We start from the raw sequence: 16,864 nt of genomic DNA, 5'->3' as shown, positions 1-16,864 counted from the left end.
TTGAGAAACGATAGATATCGAACATCGAGGTACTGTAGTCCTTGCTATATCTGGGTATCGGATGCAGCCAATCATGAATATACGTCATATATCAAACCGGAAACCGTACCCTTCCTTACAACAACCTTGAACCTAACGCCGCGCCCCCTGATTGATGCAACCAACCATGTCCATACCCATGCTATGCTATGCGAGCCCGTCGTCGTCGAGATGATGCACCGATGCAACCTTGTAATGCAAAAATAGAAAGAGAACTGCGATTCCTGTACGCAGATTTGCGAGTGAGATCTCAAGGATGTGCTTATGACCTTGCAGACAACCATTTCATGAGATCACTGTAGTGTGTTAGCAGGGATGAACCAGCTGGCATCTGGAAATATGATGTGTAAGACTTACGGAGGCTCATTCCGAAATGGGCACACTTCGGCCTTTGGCTTATCCTTCCTGCCTGGCTCCAGCAGTCCCGTGAGCTTGATAGGATGTGTCGTCATCCAGTAGACCAGGGCTTGCTTGGTCATGGTCTCTGTAGGGAAATGTGCTGTTTTATTGGGCAGTGGGTGAAGGTAAGGATCTTTGTCCTTGATACCAATAATCTTTACAAACCGATCCCGCCGACGGGTCCACTCGAGAAGGCATTTGGTAGGAGGGTGGTAGTATTGCCCGTTACACATGATCCAGTCAGCGGTGTAGCACCCGGAATCAATAAGATCTTTCTCGGCTGACGTCCACCGTTTGAACTTTATGTCGGTATCCTTGAGATCGAAGTCACCGAGTCTTACACGAAGCCGTTGTTCGGGAGGCACATCATGACCCAAATTCATCTGGACGAAACATGTGCAATCGCGAACTGTCATGGCCAAGCTAAACATTGGATCACCCTTCTCAGCACGCAGAGGTCCCCGGGTGTCAGAAAGATTCTGAAGCCACCGAAGATCACGAATAACTTGATGATCGGCAGTCTTTGCAAGGAGTTCTCGAACCATAGGATTGTTGGCCTGTGCAGCAAGTTTAGGGGCGAAACGGAATGGCGAACTGATTTCGGCGGGAGCATCGGGGTTTGCGAGTGTAAGGGGGCATGGCTTTTGCTCTGGCCTATGTCTTGAAGGACTCGGATCCCGCAGGAAATTGAACAGTTCCATGGCACATTGTCGACATCGTATGGCTCCTTGGGGAGCACTTGGAGATTGATTCAACCACTTTGGCTTGAATTCAATGAGGATGCTGTTTTTGGTTTCTATCAGCAATGGTAAGCGGCTTGATAATAATAGACCTCTGCAGTGAAGACAAATCATACCAGACACTCGCATATCTTCCACCAGAAGGCCCCAGTTAGACTCCGAGATGAATGATCCTCTGAATTTTTCTTTGCGCAGATGATCTATTGACCGAAGGAAGGCGTTGAGCTGAGGAATAATATTGGTATGACGAAGTACCACGAGCCGTTGCTGGATGGCATGTGTCTTGAGAAACGGAGTGATTTGCTTCGCGTAGAATTCTTGCTGCTTTAGGTAGTTGAACCTGGCTGGCTGGCCACTCGCAGGAGCTTTGGCAACACGAAGGAGCCAACCTGAACAACACATCAGCACATATATTGTGTATAACGTTGTATTCGCCAACCTTTGAAATCATTTCCCCACATGTTCCCTTCTGGAATGTTCAATTCGAACACAACATTAGCTGCACCCTCACCAACCATCTTTATTGGACGAGTTCCTATTGGGAGTCTTTTGAGACTTTCCCGAGTCCAGGAAAGGGGGACAGCACTGCCATTAAGCATAATGGACATTTCGACAACATCTTGAGGAGTTGGCCAAACATGGTCATCTTCTGATGAAGAGAAACAAAGGTCGGGATCGGTATCAGTCGGCGTGAGCTGTCCATCGGACAGAGATGGAGTTGACATGGTGTTGATTGATGACCGGGATCGTGCAGGTAGTCTGCAAGGTACCTTCAAGCCACCGATGTCGCGCGTTTGCTGGTGGGGAAGGGAGGGGAACGTTATCAACGAGGAGGGTTGGGCTGGGCTTTAAATGGAGACCAGGAGGACGAGACAAAACTCGACAAGAGGTGAATTGAGGCAAAACACAGCAGATGTGAGTAAGATAGATTTAGTGAATAATAAGGGGAGAGGTAAGGAGATGAGGAGGGGTGTGTGAATATGTACAAGAAGGAGCCTTGAGTCGGTGATGGCTTAACAACCTAGAAAAGACCGGGTTACAGGCACTAGCTTGGGCTTGCAGTTGCAGCTGCGGCGGCGTTGACTCGCCTGCTTCTGCTTTCTTTTCTCCTTCTAGATGGTCACGCTCTACAGATGCGTATGCATCTGCGTCTGCGTCTGGATCAATGTTTCTGCCTCGGGTCGTATATGTTCTGAGCTCGTTTGCCCTGCTTCTCCCAGTTGTAAGTCGTACAGGAACAAAAGCTCAAGGTCGTTGAGATACGGATGACAGCTAGGAAGTCAAGTTGATCGTGACCAAACAAATCTGGGATAAGCGCTGTCCAAAGCTATAACCGTTAAAACCAAGTTAGGTTGTGCTTCAACCCACTCGGTCAAAGTCTAATAAGGCAACACGGTTGTTTCTGTCGCCTTGCGTACGTGCAGAACGTATGCATGAGACCACAAGCGACAGTGCAGTTGATGCAATTGAGATGTGATGCCTCGGGTTACACAGCGATAGAAGCTGGGCCAACGTCATGTAAGGTAGGTATGTAGTAAGGCAAGAGCAGGGTACTGTATGTGTCGAGCTGCGCTTCTTTCGACATGGAAGGACTGTAGAATTGACAACGGCGGGTGGTGTCTGGGAGGGGTGTGCTGGACGAGATGTTGTAAGGAGTTTATGTTGTAAGACTGGACTGGCAACAATGTCTGTCTTCATTGACTCGACCTGTTTGTCTCTCTATCAGAGTAGCATCACCACGCTGGTTTGCCTGCAGAGATGAATGCAAGAGCAATAATAAGTCGAGTCTGACGTTAGGAAAGCAAATGAACAGATGATATGACGAAGCTCGTAACCCCTTTCCCTTAACCCTCTTGTTACGAAAGTGCCGCTGTTGGCATGATTCCTGTTGGCAGATATCTCCACCGCAACAAGACCATCTACAACTAGAGTAAGAGCAAGCAGGCGGATTGGATAGCAAGTGAGCTGGAGTCTACCGGCAAGAAGCAAAGAGAAACAAAACCCCGCGAGAAGCACAGGTTTAAGACGGACTGTCCAGGGTCTTTTGTTCGCCAGCGGCGGTGCAGATTGAAGTGGGTGCTCGCCCACCCGTCCAACGTACAAGCCGGAGCCTTTGGTGTCGCCTAGAAAAGTCGACGATCCAATTTGATCTGGGATGGTGACGCACAGGTTTTTAGGACCCCTCCACCCATGGGGCCGGACCCGGACTAGAGTGAGCGCCAATGCCAGTCATCGTCTCTGGCAGCAACCATGGCGAACAAGCACCGAGACGGCTCTGGCGAATCACAACTCACCGTCACACGACACCCAAGCTATTGATCCAGGCCCTTTGGTCTTTTTAGGACGCTTCCCTTGCGCACCGCCTGCAGGCTACATCTGCGCCTGCATCTGCACTGCACCTGACGAGATACGGTCTTGGGGGTCACTTCACTGTTCGTGACGCCGTCTAAGGTTAGTTCATGAGCTGGGGCTGCGATGACTGTCGATTAAACGCCGAGGCCTCGTGGGGTATGAATGCCTTTTAAGTTGAGGCCCGCTGGCATCAATGCATTGCAGAGCACAAGGAACAATAGAGTCAGTGGACTTTTAAACCCTGGATGCTTCAAGGCCTGATTAACAACGGTCAAGGCTCAATAGCAGCCAAACAAGGCACGCACGTCCAATTCGATTGTCCATTTTAGTCAAAGTGGCATCGTGCCCTCTGGCAATTTTCCTTGCCCCAGCCGTACGAGGCCACGATGTGTGTCCACCCTTCAGGCCCTGGTCCTAGTCCCTTGCACCCTGGCGCTCCGCTATCAAAAGGCACTGTGGAACACCCTGGATTCCTATTTCCATTCGCGCAGAACAACGAAACAGAATGACAACAGTGCTGACAACGGCTGCCCATAGCGCAGGATATGGAGAATATCGGCAGCGTGGCACGCCTATAGATGTCGCTGAGCCGCCGCCACGGATGACTCAAACCGCGCTGTTCAGGCCTCCGTCGTCGCAACTGGCTGATGGCCCATCGACGACTTTGGGGCTCAAGCACACAGGCGCTCATTCAGTCTATCGGTCTCGCCGGCCGATGATGTCACTCGACCTGGCGGTGATGCATTCTTACCCTGATTGTGCTCTGTCGTTGGCGGTTGAGAAATTTCAACGAAACACTGCTGGCGACGATCACGGGACCGTGTGCATGCAAAATGACTGCATTCCTTCTCCCAGCTCTGTTTCTGTTCGGGCGTACCACGAATGAGCGTCGTTGAAGACAATGCCGGGCTACTGGGATCATCAGCGTGGAGTAGCTAGCGCATGCCCTAAGCAGATCGTCCAACGTTTCTACTCTGTACCCACGCTGTTAGTAAACTCGCACGTGGAGATCCAACTCGAATTGTTTGAGCTTTGATCCTATCAATGGAGCATTTTGAGATAAATCTGGGCTAGCACGAGCAATTAGGCAAACAAGGCAACAGACTAAGCTTGCACCTGTGAGTCCGCTAATCACGAATACTTCGACCATTGCACTCGTCTTTACTTGCGGGGAGGTTTCTCGTTTAGTATGCAGTTGTTCATGGTTACATGTGTGACAGCCTGTTGAACCTGTTTGCGACTGAAGAGAGGGAGACGGATTCGGAGAATATCAAATGTGGAGGCTGGGGTTACACAAAGCCTCAGCTTGTGAAACCCCAGCGACGAATTCCGACCAAGGTACAACACCACAGAGGTGCCCTTTTGAGCTGAGTTGACATGAAAGCAACCAGTATGTATCCTAGTTGGCTGTCAGGTGGACAAGATTCGTAGTCCCTTGCATGACAGTGAGTCGTCCTGGTCCTTTGTTTCTGGCTGTGATGATGTAAGGCGTAGAAAAGTTCTAGATCATGAGGTGGTATTAGCAGAACACCACAATAATTACTCTATAATAAAGCATTCACGATAGTAGTAGTAGTAGTAGTAGTAGTAGTAGTAGTAGTAGTAGTAGTAGTAGTAGTAGTAGTAGTAGTAGTAGTAGTAGAAGAAGAAGAAGAGATCGATTGCTTGAAATGAATTTCAGGGCAATCCGCCTGCGAATAAGGGTAGTCTGTTATTGAGAGACACGCATCAAATGAGGTACCAAATTCTTTGACTAAAAATGCTCATGTAAGTCTGAGACAAATTTCCATAACCGGCTCCAAGAGTCTCTTGGTTTGCGAGCATCGCGTCGTGGGAAAGCTTTGCAGCGTATCACACATGAGCAGATAACACTTGGAAGCCCATCTCCATAGCATGGCTTCTGCTAATCTCTGCTGGCACTCAATCGCATGTTTGCACTTCCGTCCCTACCCGGCCTTATCATCCTTTTCACTCCCGGTCACCCTTTGGGGGCTGGCCGTTGGCAATGCTTGTAAAGAATAAGTTAAGTTGATGCTTTGCTTATATGGCAACCTTTCCAAGAGTGTGTAGATCAATGAACAATCCAAGAGGAAGTGTTTTTTTCGATCTTAAATCCCTTCTTCCACAGCCTCTAACGGCGGGTATTCATACGTAGAGTTGGGTATCAAGTTGTCTTTCTTAATGAGGGGGAGGGGTCGGCATTAAGGCCAGTATCTAGCCGGTGGGTTCGGAGGACTCCGGGAAGAGCCGCTGGTCCGTGTTTTCGTGAAAACAGAATTAACATGTAGCAGGTGAACGTTTTGGGTGATCCTCAAAGGCACAGTATTACTACAAGGAGTCGACTTTTATTCTTCCGAGGGTCTTTGGTGAGCAAGATGCTCGCTTCCCCAGAAAGTTAGGATGAACATCGAACCACCTGATGCAGAGGTCATCCCACAAGGCATCTTTCCCGGAGCGCAGGATATGATCATCTGATTGTGACGACGCCTTTTGGGTGAAGACAAATTTTGTCTGTTGCGTGCTCGCATTAAAAGCATGGGGTAGACAGCGCACCAGGAATTATACAAAGTTGGCACATCTGCGCGTTTCTTCACGATGGCAGCACACAAATCATCCCCCGACAGACCAATTGATGCACCCCCTCACATTGCATTTAACTACCACCTAGCCTCACGCTGCTTTTCGCTTTATATTGTTTTATATGCCGCTGCATTAATTGTCATTTCAACTATAACCTCGGAAGTCACGCAGCGTCTTCGGAAACTGTGGATCTGGTGTCGATATTCCTTGTTTTCCCTCCGGACTCCGTTCTCCCTCCGTACGGGGATACGGACGAATCTTTTAGATCGTAGCTGAAGCAGCTTGGACCATCTGAAACTCGACCTACAGTAGTCGCACATTCTGCTGCATTAACAACTCACAATGCAATAGACTCCATATTATCAAACCAACCTACACCGAATTTTGCATCTCACCGCTAGAGTATTTTTACTACCCCGGCCACCTACAAATATCCATCACAAACTACCTGATATTGTACATTTTGCGACCTGACCTGACGTGTTCTTCTCCGTACCACGGTTAGAAATACCGGGTCAGAACCGTCTCTGACTCCCGCAGCCGATTAACGAGCCAACCAGATTGCATTCAATCAATATCGGGTTGCCAACCGTTTCGCTTCGCTTCAGCTCCTCTAGGCCCAGATCGAGGGCGTCTCAGCATTGGGTTTTATCAGTAGCTTCGCTGCCATTACCCACTAAATTCCTGCCTTGGACACCAGTCAGAATTGAAGCCTTTGAGCCCTTAGAAGGAAAAAAAATTGCTGCAGTGCAGCTCCGAGCTCCCCACTTCGGACATCCTCTCCCAATCATCCTGAAGCTGTTTGCCCGGGGAATCCTGTAGCGTCATCCCCACGATCCGCACTCCTGGGAAATCCTATCCTGTCCAACCGTCTCAATTCCTTCTCGCTATTTCACCAGATTCCTTCTAAGCCTCACGTCACTGCTGCCGCCTTGGGTGCTATCGACGTAGTGCACTCCTTCCTTGAGAATTTCTGGCAACTGATCACGCCGAACGACGAGGCCCGAAGCTACCTTACCTATCCCACACTCGCTCATTGTTTTCGCCTCCCAGTCCCCATCACGCACGCGCCGCAGTCCCTTCTTCCAGCCGACCTCGAGCTTTCGTCACAGCTGCCGATTTACCGGCACCTCAGTACTTCCTTCATGATCACGGGAAGGTGATTGCCATTTCAACATGGCCTTCAACTTCAACTGGTCGCCGCTAACCGCGGATGCCGACTTCTACCGTCGTGCGCGCGACCTTTTAACCAAGGCTCTAAACAAGAGTCCAAAGCCGCCTATTATTGTCGATGATATTCTTGTCAGCGAATTCAACCTTGGGACCGTACCCCCTGATCTTGAAATATTGGAAATTGGTGATCTTGCGGAGGATAGGTTCCGGGGCATCTTCAAAATGACATATTCTGGTGATGCGTTCCTGACCCTCAAGACAAGAGTTCAAGTAAGTGATCATTTTTACTTTCATCTTGGAAGAATCCAGTCATTCTCTACGGCTCAATTCTTTCCTGAGCTCTGTGGACAACTGCCGAAGCTATATTCCAACCATTGGACGTTTTCCCCCTAACACGCCAGTTGTCGAGCTTGACGCGGATCGCCATCCTTTGACCTTGCACACATTAACAACCGCCCACTATCTCTTCCAAGTCTCAACCTGCACATGGCTTTATTGCATTGTCGATGCAACCTTCTTTGATTGCGACAATGCGCATTAAAACCCTCCATCCCCCTGCCAAATCCCTTGGTCTAAGCGCCCTACCAATGATTTCATCATTGCAATCCCGTAACACTAACATCACAACCTTAGGCAAATCCTTTGAATACGTATCTCTACTCTAAACCGACTTTCACATCTCCTCAACCGTTGGCCGCCGCTTCTGGCCTAACCATTCCACTCTCGATCACATTGTCTGATTTCAAGCTTTCTGCTTTTATCATACTGGTATTCTCAAAACAAAAAGGGCTGACCCTCGTCTTCCGAAATGACCCGCTCGAATCCCTCAAGGTATCCTCTACCTTCGACTCGATACAGTTCGTTCGCGATTACTTGCAGAGAACAATTGAGCAACAACTACGCAACTTGATGATGGATGAATTGCCGGCAATTATTCACCGACTGTCTCTTCAATTGTGGTGTCCTGATCAGGCCAACAAGGGCACCGAAACACCAGCTGAGAAAGAAGACGAAGCTAGTGTTGACCCTCTTGCCAGCCCTCCCTTGGATCCCGTGGATGCCAATGGCAATCTTCTCGACCCCAATGCTATTTCTGAGCTCACATTGAATGGAAGTGGAGAAGTCCAATCACTGTTTTCTCAGAAGAATTTGTTGCGTCTTGCCGCCTTGACCGATTCGCATCGCACCTTATCACTCTTCACTCCTGGTATTCGAGATGTCGTCTTCCGTGCTTGGACAGGTTATGGGGAACGATCGGAATCGTCTACGCCCCTGCTTTCGACACCCACTCCCACCAAGACCATGTCATTCCACGCAGGAAATTCGACAACATACACCTTTTCAGATACAGCGAGCAACGCACACGGCCACCTCCCATCTCGCCCTTCACTCATTAGTATGAATTCGGCAACGAATGGGAGATCACTTGGGGCGGGTCGATCACGGACAGGGCGCAAGAAGAAGACACGCGTGGTGAATTTGAGACGTACCAAATCAGAAGTTAACACCCCAGAGACTGGCAGTGAAGCGTCAGATACGGCATCTGTGGATGTCCCTCTATCTGAGCCCACGATTGAGGAATCGATTCCTGAGGAGACTGAGTCGTCTATCATTGCTGAGGCATCCACGCCGAATAAAGTTCGCTTTAGAAGCGCGGGTGAGGCAGGACGTCCCTTAGTCATGGCCACTCTTGAGGAAGCTCGAAGGTTGGGCTCCCCGCTCAAGAACGCCGTTCAAACTTCAGAACCTCAGGACTATCCATCGATCGCTTCTATCACTTCTGAACTGAAGTCTGAGAAGAGCAAATCTCCTGGATTGGAAAACCAAAGTATTAGCTCAGAGACCTCTTCTGTCATCCTTGAACAAGCTTGGATTATGAAGATGGCTGGCGAAATTGCCAAGCGAGTTTATGACGAGAAGAACAGGCAACGTAGCCCTTGGGATGAGCGTGAGGACGCACCACCACCAGCATACGAAGCTGCTACTCAGTAGCGAAAAAGCCACACATGTTGGCACATACAACTTAGTACTCTCGTTACTATTCTATTTGTTCATTCATTTTAGGGCAGGCGCCGGAGTTTGGAACCTTCAGGTTGAGGAAACGGCCTTAAGGAAGCAATTCTTTATGTTTTTGTGGCGTTGGAAGAGATGGGGCGAAGGGTAAAATAAGGTGTGCCTGGTCATGAGTTCTGGCCGGACAGGTCTCAGAGGGGTGGTACTGTTATTCGTCCTCTTTCTATGCCACGACACAGTTGTCTGTTTGGACTGGTCAATAGCCCCAGTGGGGTTGACTCATGGCGATGTCAGAGTCTTAACAATGTTATTCACAAAAGCATAGGCGACACGGGCGGGGTTCAGACGGTCAGAGAGATCGTTAGGGTATCTAGAAGATATCATGGCATCAGGATTGAGGAACGAGGCTAGCTTCGGTTTTATATCACCGCGTAGTACTCGCAAAACAACTCCAATTCACATTAAACAGATTATGACTTCTTGATGATTTGATTGAACTAGAATGTGCCATAGCAGATGAGCTTACAATCAAATAGGTATCAATACGCTTCGTTGTGCAAAGGGTTGTCTTATCTGAGCACCATCCTCCCTACTATACTCTCTTAGCTTGATCTTCAGACATGGCTACACCGCGCTCTCGAGCGCACTCGGGCGAGCCTACTGCAGTTCAGTTGAGGCCCAGGAAGAGCTGACTGCTTCACATATGATGTGGTATCTCATGGACAGGCTTGCATGGTGGCCAGCCTCGCCCCGAAGCTACACATAGTTTCTTGGTACCCAGGTGTCTGGAGTAATTACGGTACTTGAAGCCTCTTCTTAGCTGTACTGTTCGCTTTCGCTCTGCTTGCGAGACTTGGTCCTCTTCCGTCTTGATTCATTGTGCGTGACTCGGCCATCATGCTATGACTTGGCTGCAGCAGCAGCAGCCTGATTCTCGCCCTTTAATTTCGCAAGTAGTTCTTCTTTGGCTTTGAGCTCAGCAAGTATCCTTTTGGCCATATCCTCAGCTTGAGTCTGTGCACCTGCTAACTTGCGTATCTCGGCTGCTTCAGTTTCTAGACTGAAAGGCTGCCCCGGTCGGTTGTGCGCTGGTATCATGGCCGAATGCTCCCAAACCTCGTTGCTGTCAGTGGGGAGAGGCGGCGGCGCGCGCGTCTTCCCTTTGCCCTTACCACCGCTCGGCTTCCATCCCTTAGGTACGGCGCCTTGGGTGAGGAGGTTATAGAAGACTTCGTAGGGTTCGTTGAAGAGCTGTTCTTCGTAGCTCCATGCGCGGATCTCGCCATTCGAGGCGATCATAGCTTGCTTCTCTTCTTCGTTCCGGCCGTAGGGATGTAGACGCAGATAATGGTATAGTGTCTGAGGCTTTTCCCCCGAGTCGTTGACATAGTAGAGCTTGATCGTTATGTCAAACTCACCCCAGCCTGTCTCTTCGACTACAAAGGGTTTTCCGGGTTCGCCTTCAACCACTGTTTTCCATTAGCATCAGCATGTGCAAGCAAGGAAGGTTATTTCCTACTTCGTACATAATTAGGGATAGACTCATGAAGTTTGAATTGCACGCGACGCAGCCAGTAGGTAATGTCGGTATCGTCGAGACCTTTGACGAAAACCTGCCATGAATGCGTATGGGTGTCAGGGACACCTGCTGGTCGCGGGTTCGTGTCGGAGAAAGGCTTCGCTGTGCTCCCAACGATAAAAGGTCGACGGACTTGCGTGAGCTTAACACGCTTCCCAAGTTGATTTTGGGGCGCCATGTTATTTTCGTACGGTTTGAGCTATTTATACCGAGATTGTTACCGCGAGAGTATTTTGATGTTGAGATATCACCAGAACTTACCCAAGGTACCGAGGTGAGGTTTCACAAAGAGTGGCAAAGCGTCAGCCTCGTAAGACTTAGTGGCGTGACCAATAATCGCAATGCAGCCACCTCAAATCTCCAGCCTTGCGATTTCGATGATGATTTCATTGATTCCACCTTACCATCGATATCTGTATGGCAGGCTGCCAGTAATTGAACTGGAAATTCGATTAGTGCACCACAAAAATACCCTCCTCTGTTTTTCCTATTTACTGAATTCGCAACTTTCCGTTCTTCATACCTCGATCTAACAGTCACATTCCACTATAGCTCTGAAGAGCTTTGACATCACAGCAGTTTTACACGAGCATCACGATGTCGGCTTCAAAGAAACTTATTGTTTGCGGAGGGACCGGTTTTTTGGGCTCTCGTATCTGCAAATATGCTATTGCTCGAGGATGGGATGTAACCTCCATCAGGTATAACCCACATCTATCATAATGTCAAGAGACGAACTCATCTTTGTTGTACAGCCGTTCTGGTGACCCCCGGTGGGACACTATCAGCGCCTCGGCTACACCTCCGTCTTGGGCACATAAAGTGAGCTGGGAGCGTGGTGATATTCTTCGTCCGGCTACGTATGCTCCATTACTCAATGGCGCTGACTTCGTGGTGCACAGCATGGGCATCCTCCTAGAGGCTGATTACAAGGGCGCCATCTCAGGCAAGGAGTCCCCCATTGCTGGTCTTCAGAAAGCTTTTGCTCCCGTCCGTGATCGAGGTGTGGACCCTTTGGCTAAAGAACACGGAGAGGACATCAAGCCTCCAAACCCCAAGGATCAATTCACATATGAGATTATGAACCGCGACAGTGCAGTCACATTGGCTAAGCACGCGGTTGCTGCTAAAGTGGGTGCCTTCTGCTACATCTCTGCTGCAGCAGGTGCTCCTGTTCTCCCTCAACGATATATATCGACCAAGCGAGAGGCCGAGATCACCATTGCCAGCAAGTTCCCAGAGCTCAGAGGTCTTTTTATTCGCCCTTCTTTCATGTTTGATAGCTCACGCCCGGTGACAATGCCTCTGGCTGCAATGGTTGGCCTTGGCACAGCCTTCAACGGTCTTACAGGCAACTACTTTAAGACTTTCATTGGTGCGGCGGGAGTCAAGCCTTTGAAGGTTGAGACTGTGGCGGAGGCAGTGGTTGAGGCCCTGGGCGATGAGACTATCAAGGGTGCCATCGACGTGCCAGAAATTGAGGAGTTGGCAAGCAAAGCCTGGAGAAAAACCATGCTGTAGGATATTGCGTGGTATTGTATTAAAAGCAAAGGCGCTAAACCGTATGATAATCGACTGTACCAAAACCTAACTTAATATCTTGTTTGTTTCAAATCATTGTTCCTCGTTCAAAGCTATCCCTGATTTCTGCGGTATACTTGTTGTAGAACCGCGAGAGCTTCTGGTTGAACTGCTTATTCTTTTCGTTGATGTATGTCACATCGCCATCGTCCCCGTTCTGTGCCATCCTCTCCTTTCTCTTCTTCAGTCTTTGTTCTTCTGCTCTCTGCAGGTCTGCCACCAAGCGGTCGACTGCTGCCTTGTCTGGCTTATTTTCAGCAAAGGTCGTAGAGTCGGCGGTAGAGTAGAAGGAGCCATCCTTATCCACCGCAATGAGCTCGCCATCCTCGGTCTCAACAATGTCTAGTCCGCCCGACGCCGCTGCCTTCTCAATAAGAGCCTTCTTATCTTTCTCGTATTGCTCCATATTCGTATCGATGTTCTTGAGCTGTCGCTTATATATCTTGTTCGCTTCTTGTGTATGATCGGCAAAAGCATTGTTGTCGCGACGAGTCGTCTTCTTCTTGAGGCGTTTGTCCCACTTCTCGCTCTCATCGACAGTCCAGTCCCATGCGCGCTTTCGCTCGAAATCCCCACCCGCTTCCTCCACGTCTGCCTTGAGTAGTTTGTGAGATGCGATCGCATGTTTCCGATGTAGGGCGGTAAGTTGGCTGGGATCTGTGGCTAGCCTTTGTGATTCAAGTGTCGCCTCTTTCAGGTTTTTCTCCGACGAAGTCTTTGCTCGCGCTTGAAGGGCCTTGAACCGAGCCATGCGATCTTGGGCTTTGGACATATTGTCAATCTGTTGCGCCTCGTCCTTCTTTTCAGTAGGAGAGGGAGCCATTGGTATAATTTGCGTCGAGACTGTGGGTATAATTGATGCCAGGGTTGGCAGAAGAGTACCTAGCCTTTCAGGTTGATTGAAGAAAGAAGGTCGACACAGCTGTGCGAAGGGGCGGTATTAATACTGCTTGATCAAGGCAGCAATTGCGCCAGGAGGCAGATAAACCTTCTCTGATTTTGACGTCTGGTGTACTGCCTTACTATCGGACCTGACTGTTTAAGTCTTTGTTATAAAATTAAAAGCTCGATGGCCTTGTACAAGATTAACGGCAAGGGGGTGGAGGAAGTTGATAGGTCTTGTCTGGTTTTGACTAGTGTTATGTCAAAGAGTATATCCGTAGAGGCCTTGTTGTTTGTATTAAGTTGAAACCCAGTTTAGGTCACTTGATTTCGTTCTTAGTATCCTCATACGTAAGGCTAATAGGTCACGTGCCTCACATCACTTTTAATTAAGTACCTAGGTAGGTAGGTAGTTACCCCTCGGGGAGCAAGAAAACATAAGACATTAGAAAAAGATGGTAAAATGAACTTAATAAAGACTTCTTCAACTTAGATTAAATGGTTCAAGTCTTTTTATCATTCAGGACCGAGGTCAGTTTGCTTCCTCCACAAGTTCCCCTAGTCAGCCTGGCACCAAAATAAAGCCCGGGCCGTTAACAGCAGGGGTCCTTCTCACTTTGCGGGGGACGTAGGATTACGTCGCAGGGACATTGAAAACATCGCTCTTCTTGCTGAAGAAATAAATCGCCATCTCTCTCTCTTGCATCAATCTTCACCTCAAGTCGCGCACAGCGGCTCACAATCTTTCCGCCGTCGATAACGAGCTAAAGTACCTTGGTACCCATCTTAGTCATTACCTTGTCAAAATGCAACGCCGAGCAGCTTCGACCGCGCTTGATGCTGGGAAGACAAAGAGCAAAATGTTTTTGAAAAAGGAAGCGAGGTGGGGGGAGACATACTATATTGTTAATAGGTGGCCCGAAACTCCCAAGCTACCCGAAGAACACGAATACTTTCGGATCAACGACCTCCTTCTTGAACTAGACGATATGTTCAGCAAACACGTCCGACCAACCTCAGAAGAGGACGAAGAGCGGGCACTCAGGAGATGGTCTCGAGATAGTAAGCGAGATGATGTTCGATGGAAGCTTCACAGAATGGAAACTTCTCTCACCTGGTCACGAATAAAAGCTTTTGAAATACACTCGGAACCATCTAGCTCTTGGCGACTCGGAAGCCATGACATTTTCTCTGCAGCTCTCCAACCCCCAGCACCAGCTCCACTGATCGACTCCTCAAAGAAACAAAAAGGACGTCCCAATAATGCGATTGCGGAGCGAGAGCCCAAAAAACTCCACCTCGTCAGCTCAAATAACGGCATTCCAAAACAGGCCTTGGAGGACGATTCATCACTCTTGCGCTGGCTTCAATCGCGGACGCAACTGTCATGGTCTGGGAAATACCGAGCCACCTCTCCGTCTCATGCAGCTCAGCTGTCGGCAGCGCTGAGGAAGCAAGACTCACTCACTAACCTTCGTAGGCTAGTATCACAATATTTGTCAGTTGAAACCAGCGCCACCTCATCTCACCAACTCAAAAGCTCGGGCCAAGAAAAATCGACAGGGGATTTATCTTCAGATCTTCGCATTACATGTGAGAACTTCTTGAAGCAAGACACTCTACAGAATAAGCATGATGTTTTGGTGTTCCTCGGTAATCTTGGTCAACGATTGACAGCTAGGGGAGATCACTTGGGAGGCCCTTTATGTGGGCTTGGCTTCAGACTCTCAGCAGAAATCTGCAAGCCCGCAGCCTCCAAGAGATACTTTCAAATTGGACTTCAAACTGGTTACTGGACCGGTAGTCCTCAAGGGTCAATGGACATCCTCCACTGCCTCGAAATCTACCAATGCCACTTCAACAGTGTTTCGCAACCCGAAGGTCTTGACCTGTTGGGGCGGCAGGAACTCCTAGAGTTATTACTTGGTCGCAGCAGGACTCACAACCATTCCGCTCTGTCTCTTATCAATGCTTGCCTACATGGACGTAACCGGGAGGCAGCATTCGAGGCTTATCGAGCCTCCATCATCCTGATTGGTCATATGGGTATGATCGAGTGGCTTAATCAAGAACAGCGGACATCAGCAGCAATAATCCAGAGACTAGCCCGCCGCAGCGATTCGAACGATAAGAAAAGTCAACTAGAGGTAATCCTAAGCGAAGCTTTTAAGTCTGCAAAGAGGATAGCCGACAGTTCAGTTGTGGCACAGAGCCATGATGCAGTTCTAACAGATCCCAGCCAGGCTGGCAATGTGTGCGAAGAAAAAGACAGGAATCAGTATTGTCCACCTTAGAGGCACTTACATATTATTTGCCTTACTACCTTGGTACCTACACGGTAAATTAAACCCCTGACGAGGTACAACTGACAGCTGCATGAAAACTTTATTTAAATTGTGTGATGATCTAATATGAGTGATTATGAAGAAAGGCATAGAATTTGCTCTTGGCCTTTTTATTCTCTGATCTAAAACTCTCTATCACTTTCCGAAAGAAACGGTTGGATGGCAAAATCCGTGTAGGACCGGAAGTTCCACTTGGACGACGGCTTGTGCCTCATCCTGAAAGATGGTTCCCGGTGAGTGGAAGCGTGAGACGAGGCAAACCAATCAGGAATCACCAGTGAAACCGCGAATTGACTAGGTACCGAGCTGACAGACTCCCGTCGTTTCCTCCATTCTACAGTACCTACTATAGGTACTAGTATTGTTGTAGTTTGGAGGTGCCTACCTTAGTACCAAGGTACATATGTATGCACATTATCAGCCAAGATTGGCCCCTCAGAAATAGGACTCATCTTAGGTCTGGTCATCCAGATCATTGGGATGTCCTTTAAAATCCGTATTGAGTACGGAGGATATTCGAAACAAAGTGACGACCTCTGGCAAAATGGGTAGTGGGTGCCACCCCGTTCAGCCCTAGGGACCCTCCTTAACTTGTGTTCCGAGTCTGCATCTGAGCTGAAATCCAAGCCCGTAGCACAACTGGACATTCCTATCGTTTTGACTTCTCTAGCTGCATCCAGCTCCTTGGTTGGCGCGAATCATGATCCGCGCTGGCTGTGCTAGCAACGCCCGCCCCTACCACCAGCAGGTTGGGCGTATCCGTCGTCTCACCACCAAAGACCAGCTGGCCAGCAGGAACATCAGAGTTCTGTGCTCTGAATGGTGTCCGCGAACCTTGCTCCCGCATGGATAGCCCACTGCTTGGGCTGTCCTTGACGCTGTGGATGCGTTTGAGGCGTCGACCTGAAAAGTCTAGACCTCGCAACAAGGTCAGCCCCGGATATCATCTCAGCCACCCTCATCTGCCGTTACGCTTATTTGGCAGTGGAAAGAAAAACACGAGATTGGTTTCGCTGCCCTGTACAGCCCTCACCAGCCCATGTATTTCTGGCCCCCATGGATCCGGCCAGGCCCCTTGCTCATGATCAGCAAGTGTTGTCTGCCTTAGACTGCTCGGAGCAGGCGAAACGAGACGAGACTTAGCAGTTAGCACTGGGGCTTCCGACTTTTCCTTCTTCTTC

General features: G+C 49.1%; 7 protein-coding genes; 4 read left to right on the top strand and 3 right to left on the bottom strand.

The window, feature by feature from the left end:
• Positions 1–301: 301 nt before the first annotated feature.
• Positions 302–1,903, bottom strand: FFUJ_03140 (uncharacterized protein; the record flags this gene model as incomplete). XM_023574954.1 has 4 exons in its annotated part: positions 302–335; positions 397–1,234; positions 1,295–1,567; positions 1,618–1,903. The coding sequence occupies 4 exons, from the start codon at positions 1,901–1,903 to the stop codon at positions 302–304; spliced, it is 1,431 nt and encodes a 476-aa protein (XP_023428221.1).
• Positions 1,904–4,035: 2,132 nt separating this feature from the next.
• On the top strand, positions 4,036–4,416 carry FFUJ_03139 (uncharacterized protein; the record flags this gene model as incomplete). Its single annotated transcript, XM_023574953.1, has 1 exon — positions 4,036–4,416. One exon carries the CDS (start codon positions 4,036–4,038, stop codon positions 4,414–4,416), a length of 381 nt encoding a protein of 126 aa, XP_023428220.1.
• A 2,870-nt stretch (positions 4,417–7,286) lies between these two features.
• FFUJ_03138 (probable Mitochondrial distribution and morphology protein 34) lies at positions 7,287–9,275 on the top strand (the record flags this gene model as incomplete). XM_023574952.1 has 2 exons in its annotated part: positions 7,287–7,553; positions 7,917–9,275. The coding sequence occupies 2 exons, from the start codon at positions 7,287–7,289 to the stop codon at positions 9,273–9,275; spliced, it is 1,626 nt and encodes a 541-aa protein (XP_023428219.1).
• A 921-nt stretch (positions 9,276–10,196) lies between these two features.
• Positions 10,197–11,053, bottom strand: FFUJ_03137 (AF-9-like protein; the record flags this gene model as incomplete). XM_023574950.1 has 2 exons in its annotated part: positions 10,197–10,765; positions 10,816–11,053. The coding sequence occupies 2 exons, from the start codon at positions 11,051–11,053 to the stop codon at positions 10,197–10,199; spliced, it is 807 nt and encodes a 268-aa protein (XP_023428218.1).
• A 419-nt stretch (positions 11,054–11,472) lies between these two features.
• Positions 11,473–12,396, top strand: FFUJ_03136 (probable oxidoreductase; the record flags this gene model as incomplete). XM_023574949.1 has 2 exons in its annotated part: positions 11,473–11,576; positions 11,631–12,396. 2 exons carry the CDS (start codon positions 11,473–11,475, stop codon positions 12,394–12,396), a joined length of 870 nt encoding a protein of 289 aa, XP_023428217.1.
• An 88-nt stretch (positions 12,397–12,484) lies between these two features.
• Positions 12,485–13,279, bottom strand: FFUJ_03135 (probable Pre-mRNA-splicing factor syf2; the record flags this gene model as incomplete). Its single annotated transcript, XM_023574948.1, has 1 exon — positions 12,485–13,279. One exon carries the CDS (start codon positions 13,277–13,279, stop codon positions 12,485–12,487), a length of 795 nt encoding a protein of 264 aa, XP_023428216.1.
• Positions 13,280–14,144: 865 nt separating this feature from the next.
• FFUJ_03134 (uncharacterized protein) lies at positions 14,145–15,632 on the top strand (the record flags this gene model as incomplete). The annotated part of the gene is made up of 1 exon (XM_023574947.1): positions 14,145–15,632. One exon carries the CDS (start codon positions 14,145–14,147, stop codon positions 15,630–15,632), a length of 1,488 nt encoding a protein of 495 aa, XP_023428215.1.
• Positions 15,633–16,864: the final 1,232 nt, after the last annotated feature.

The sequence above is a fragment of the Fusarium fujikuroi genome, chromosome FFUJ_chr03 (assembly GCF_900079805.1).
Source record: "Fusarium fujikuroi IMI 58289 draft genome, chromosome FFUJ_chr03".
Taxonomy (NCBI): Eukaryota; Fungi; Ascomycota; class Sordariomycetes; order Hypocreales; family Nectriaceae; genus Fusarium; species Fusarium fujikuroi.
This window is presented reverse-complemented; position numbering and strand designations above follow the sequence as displayed.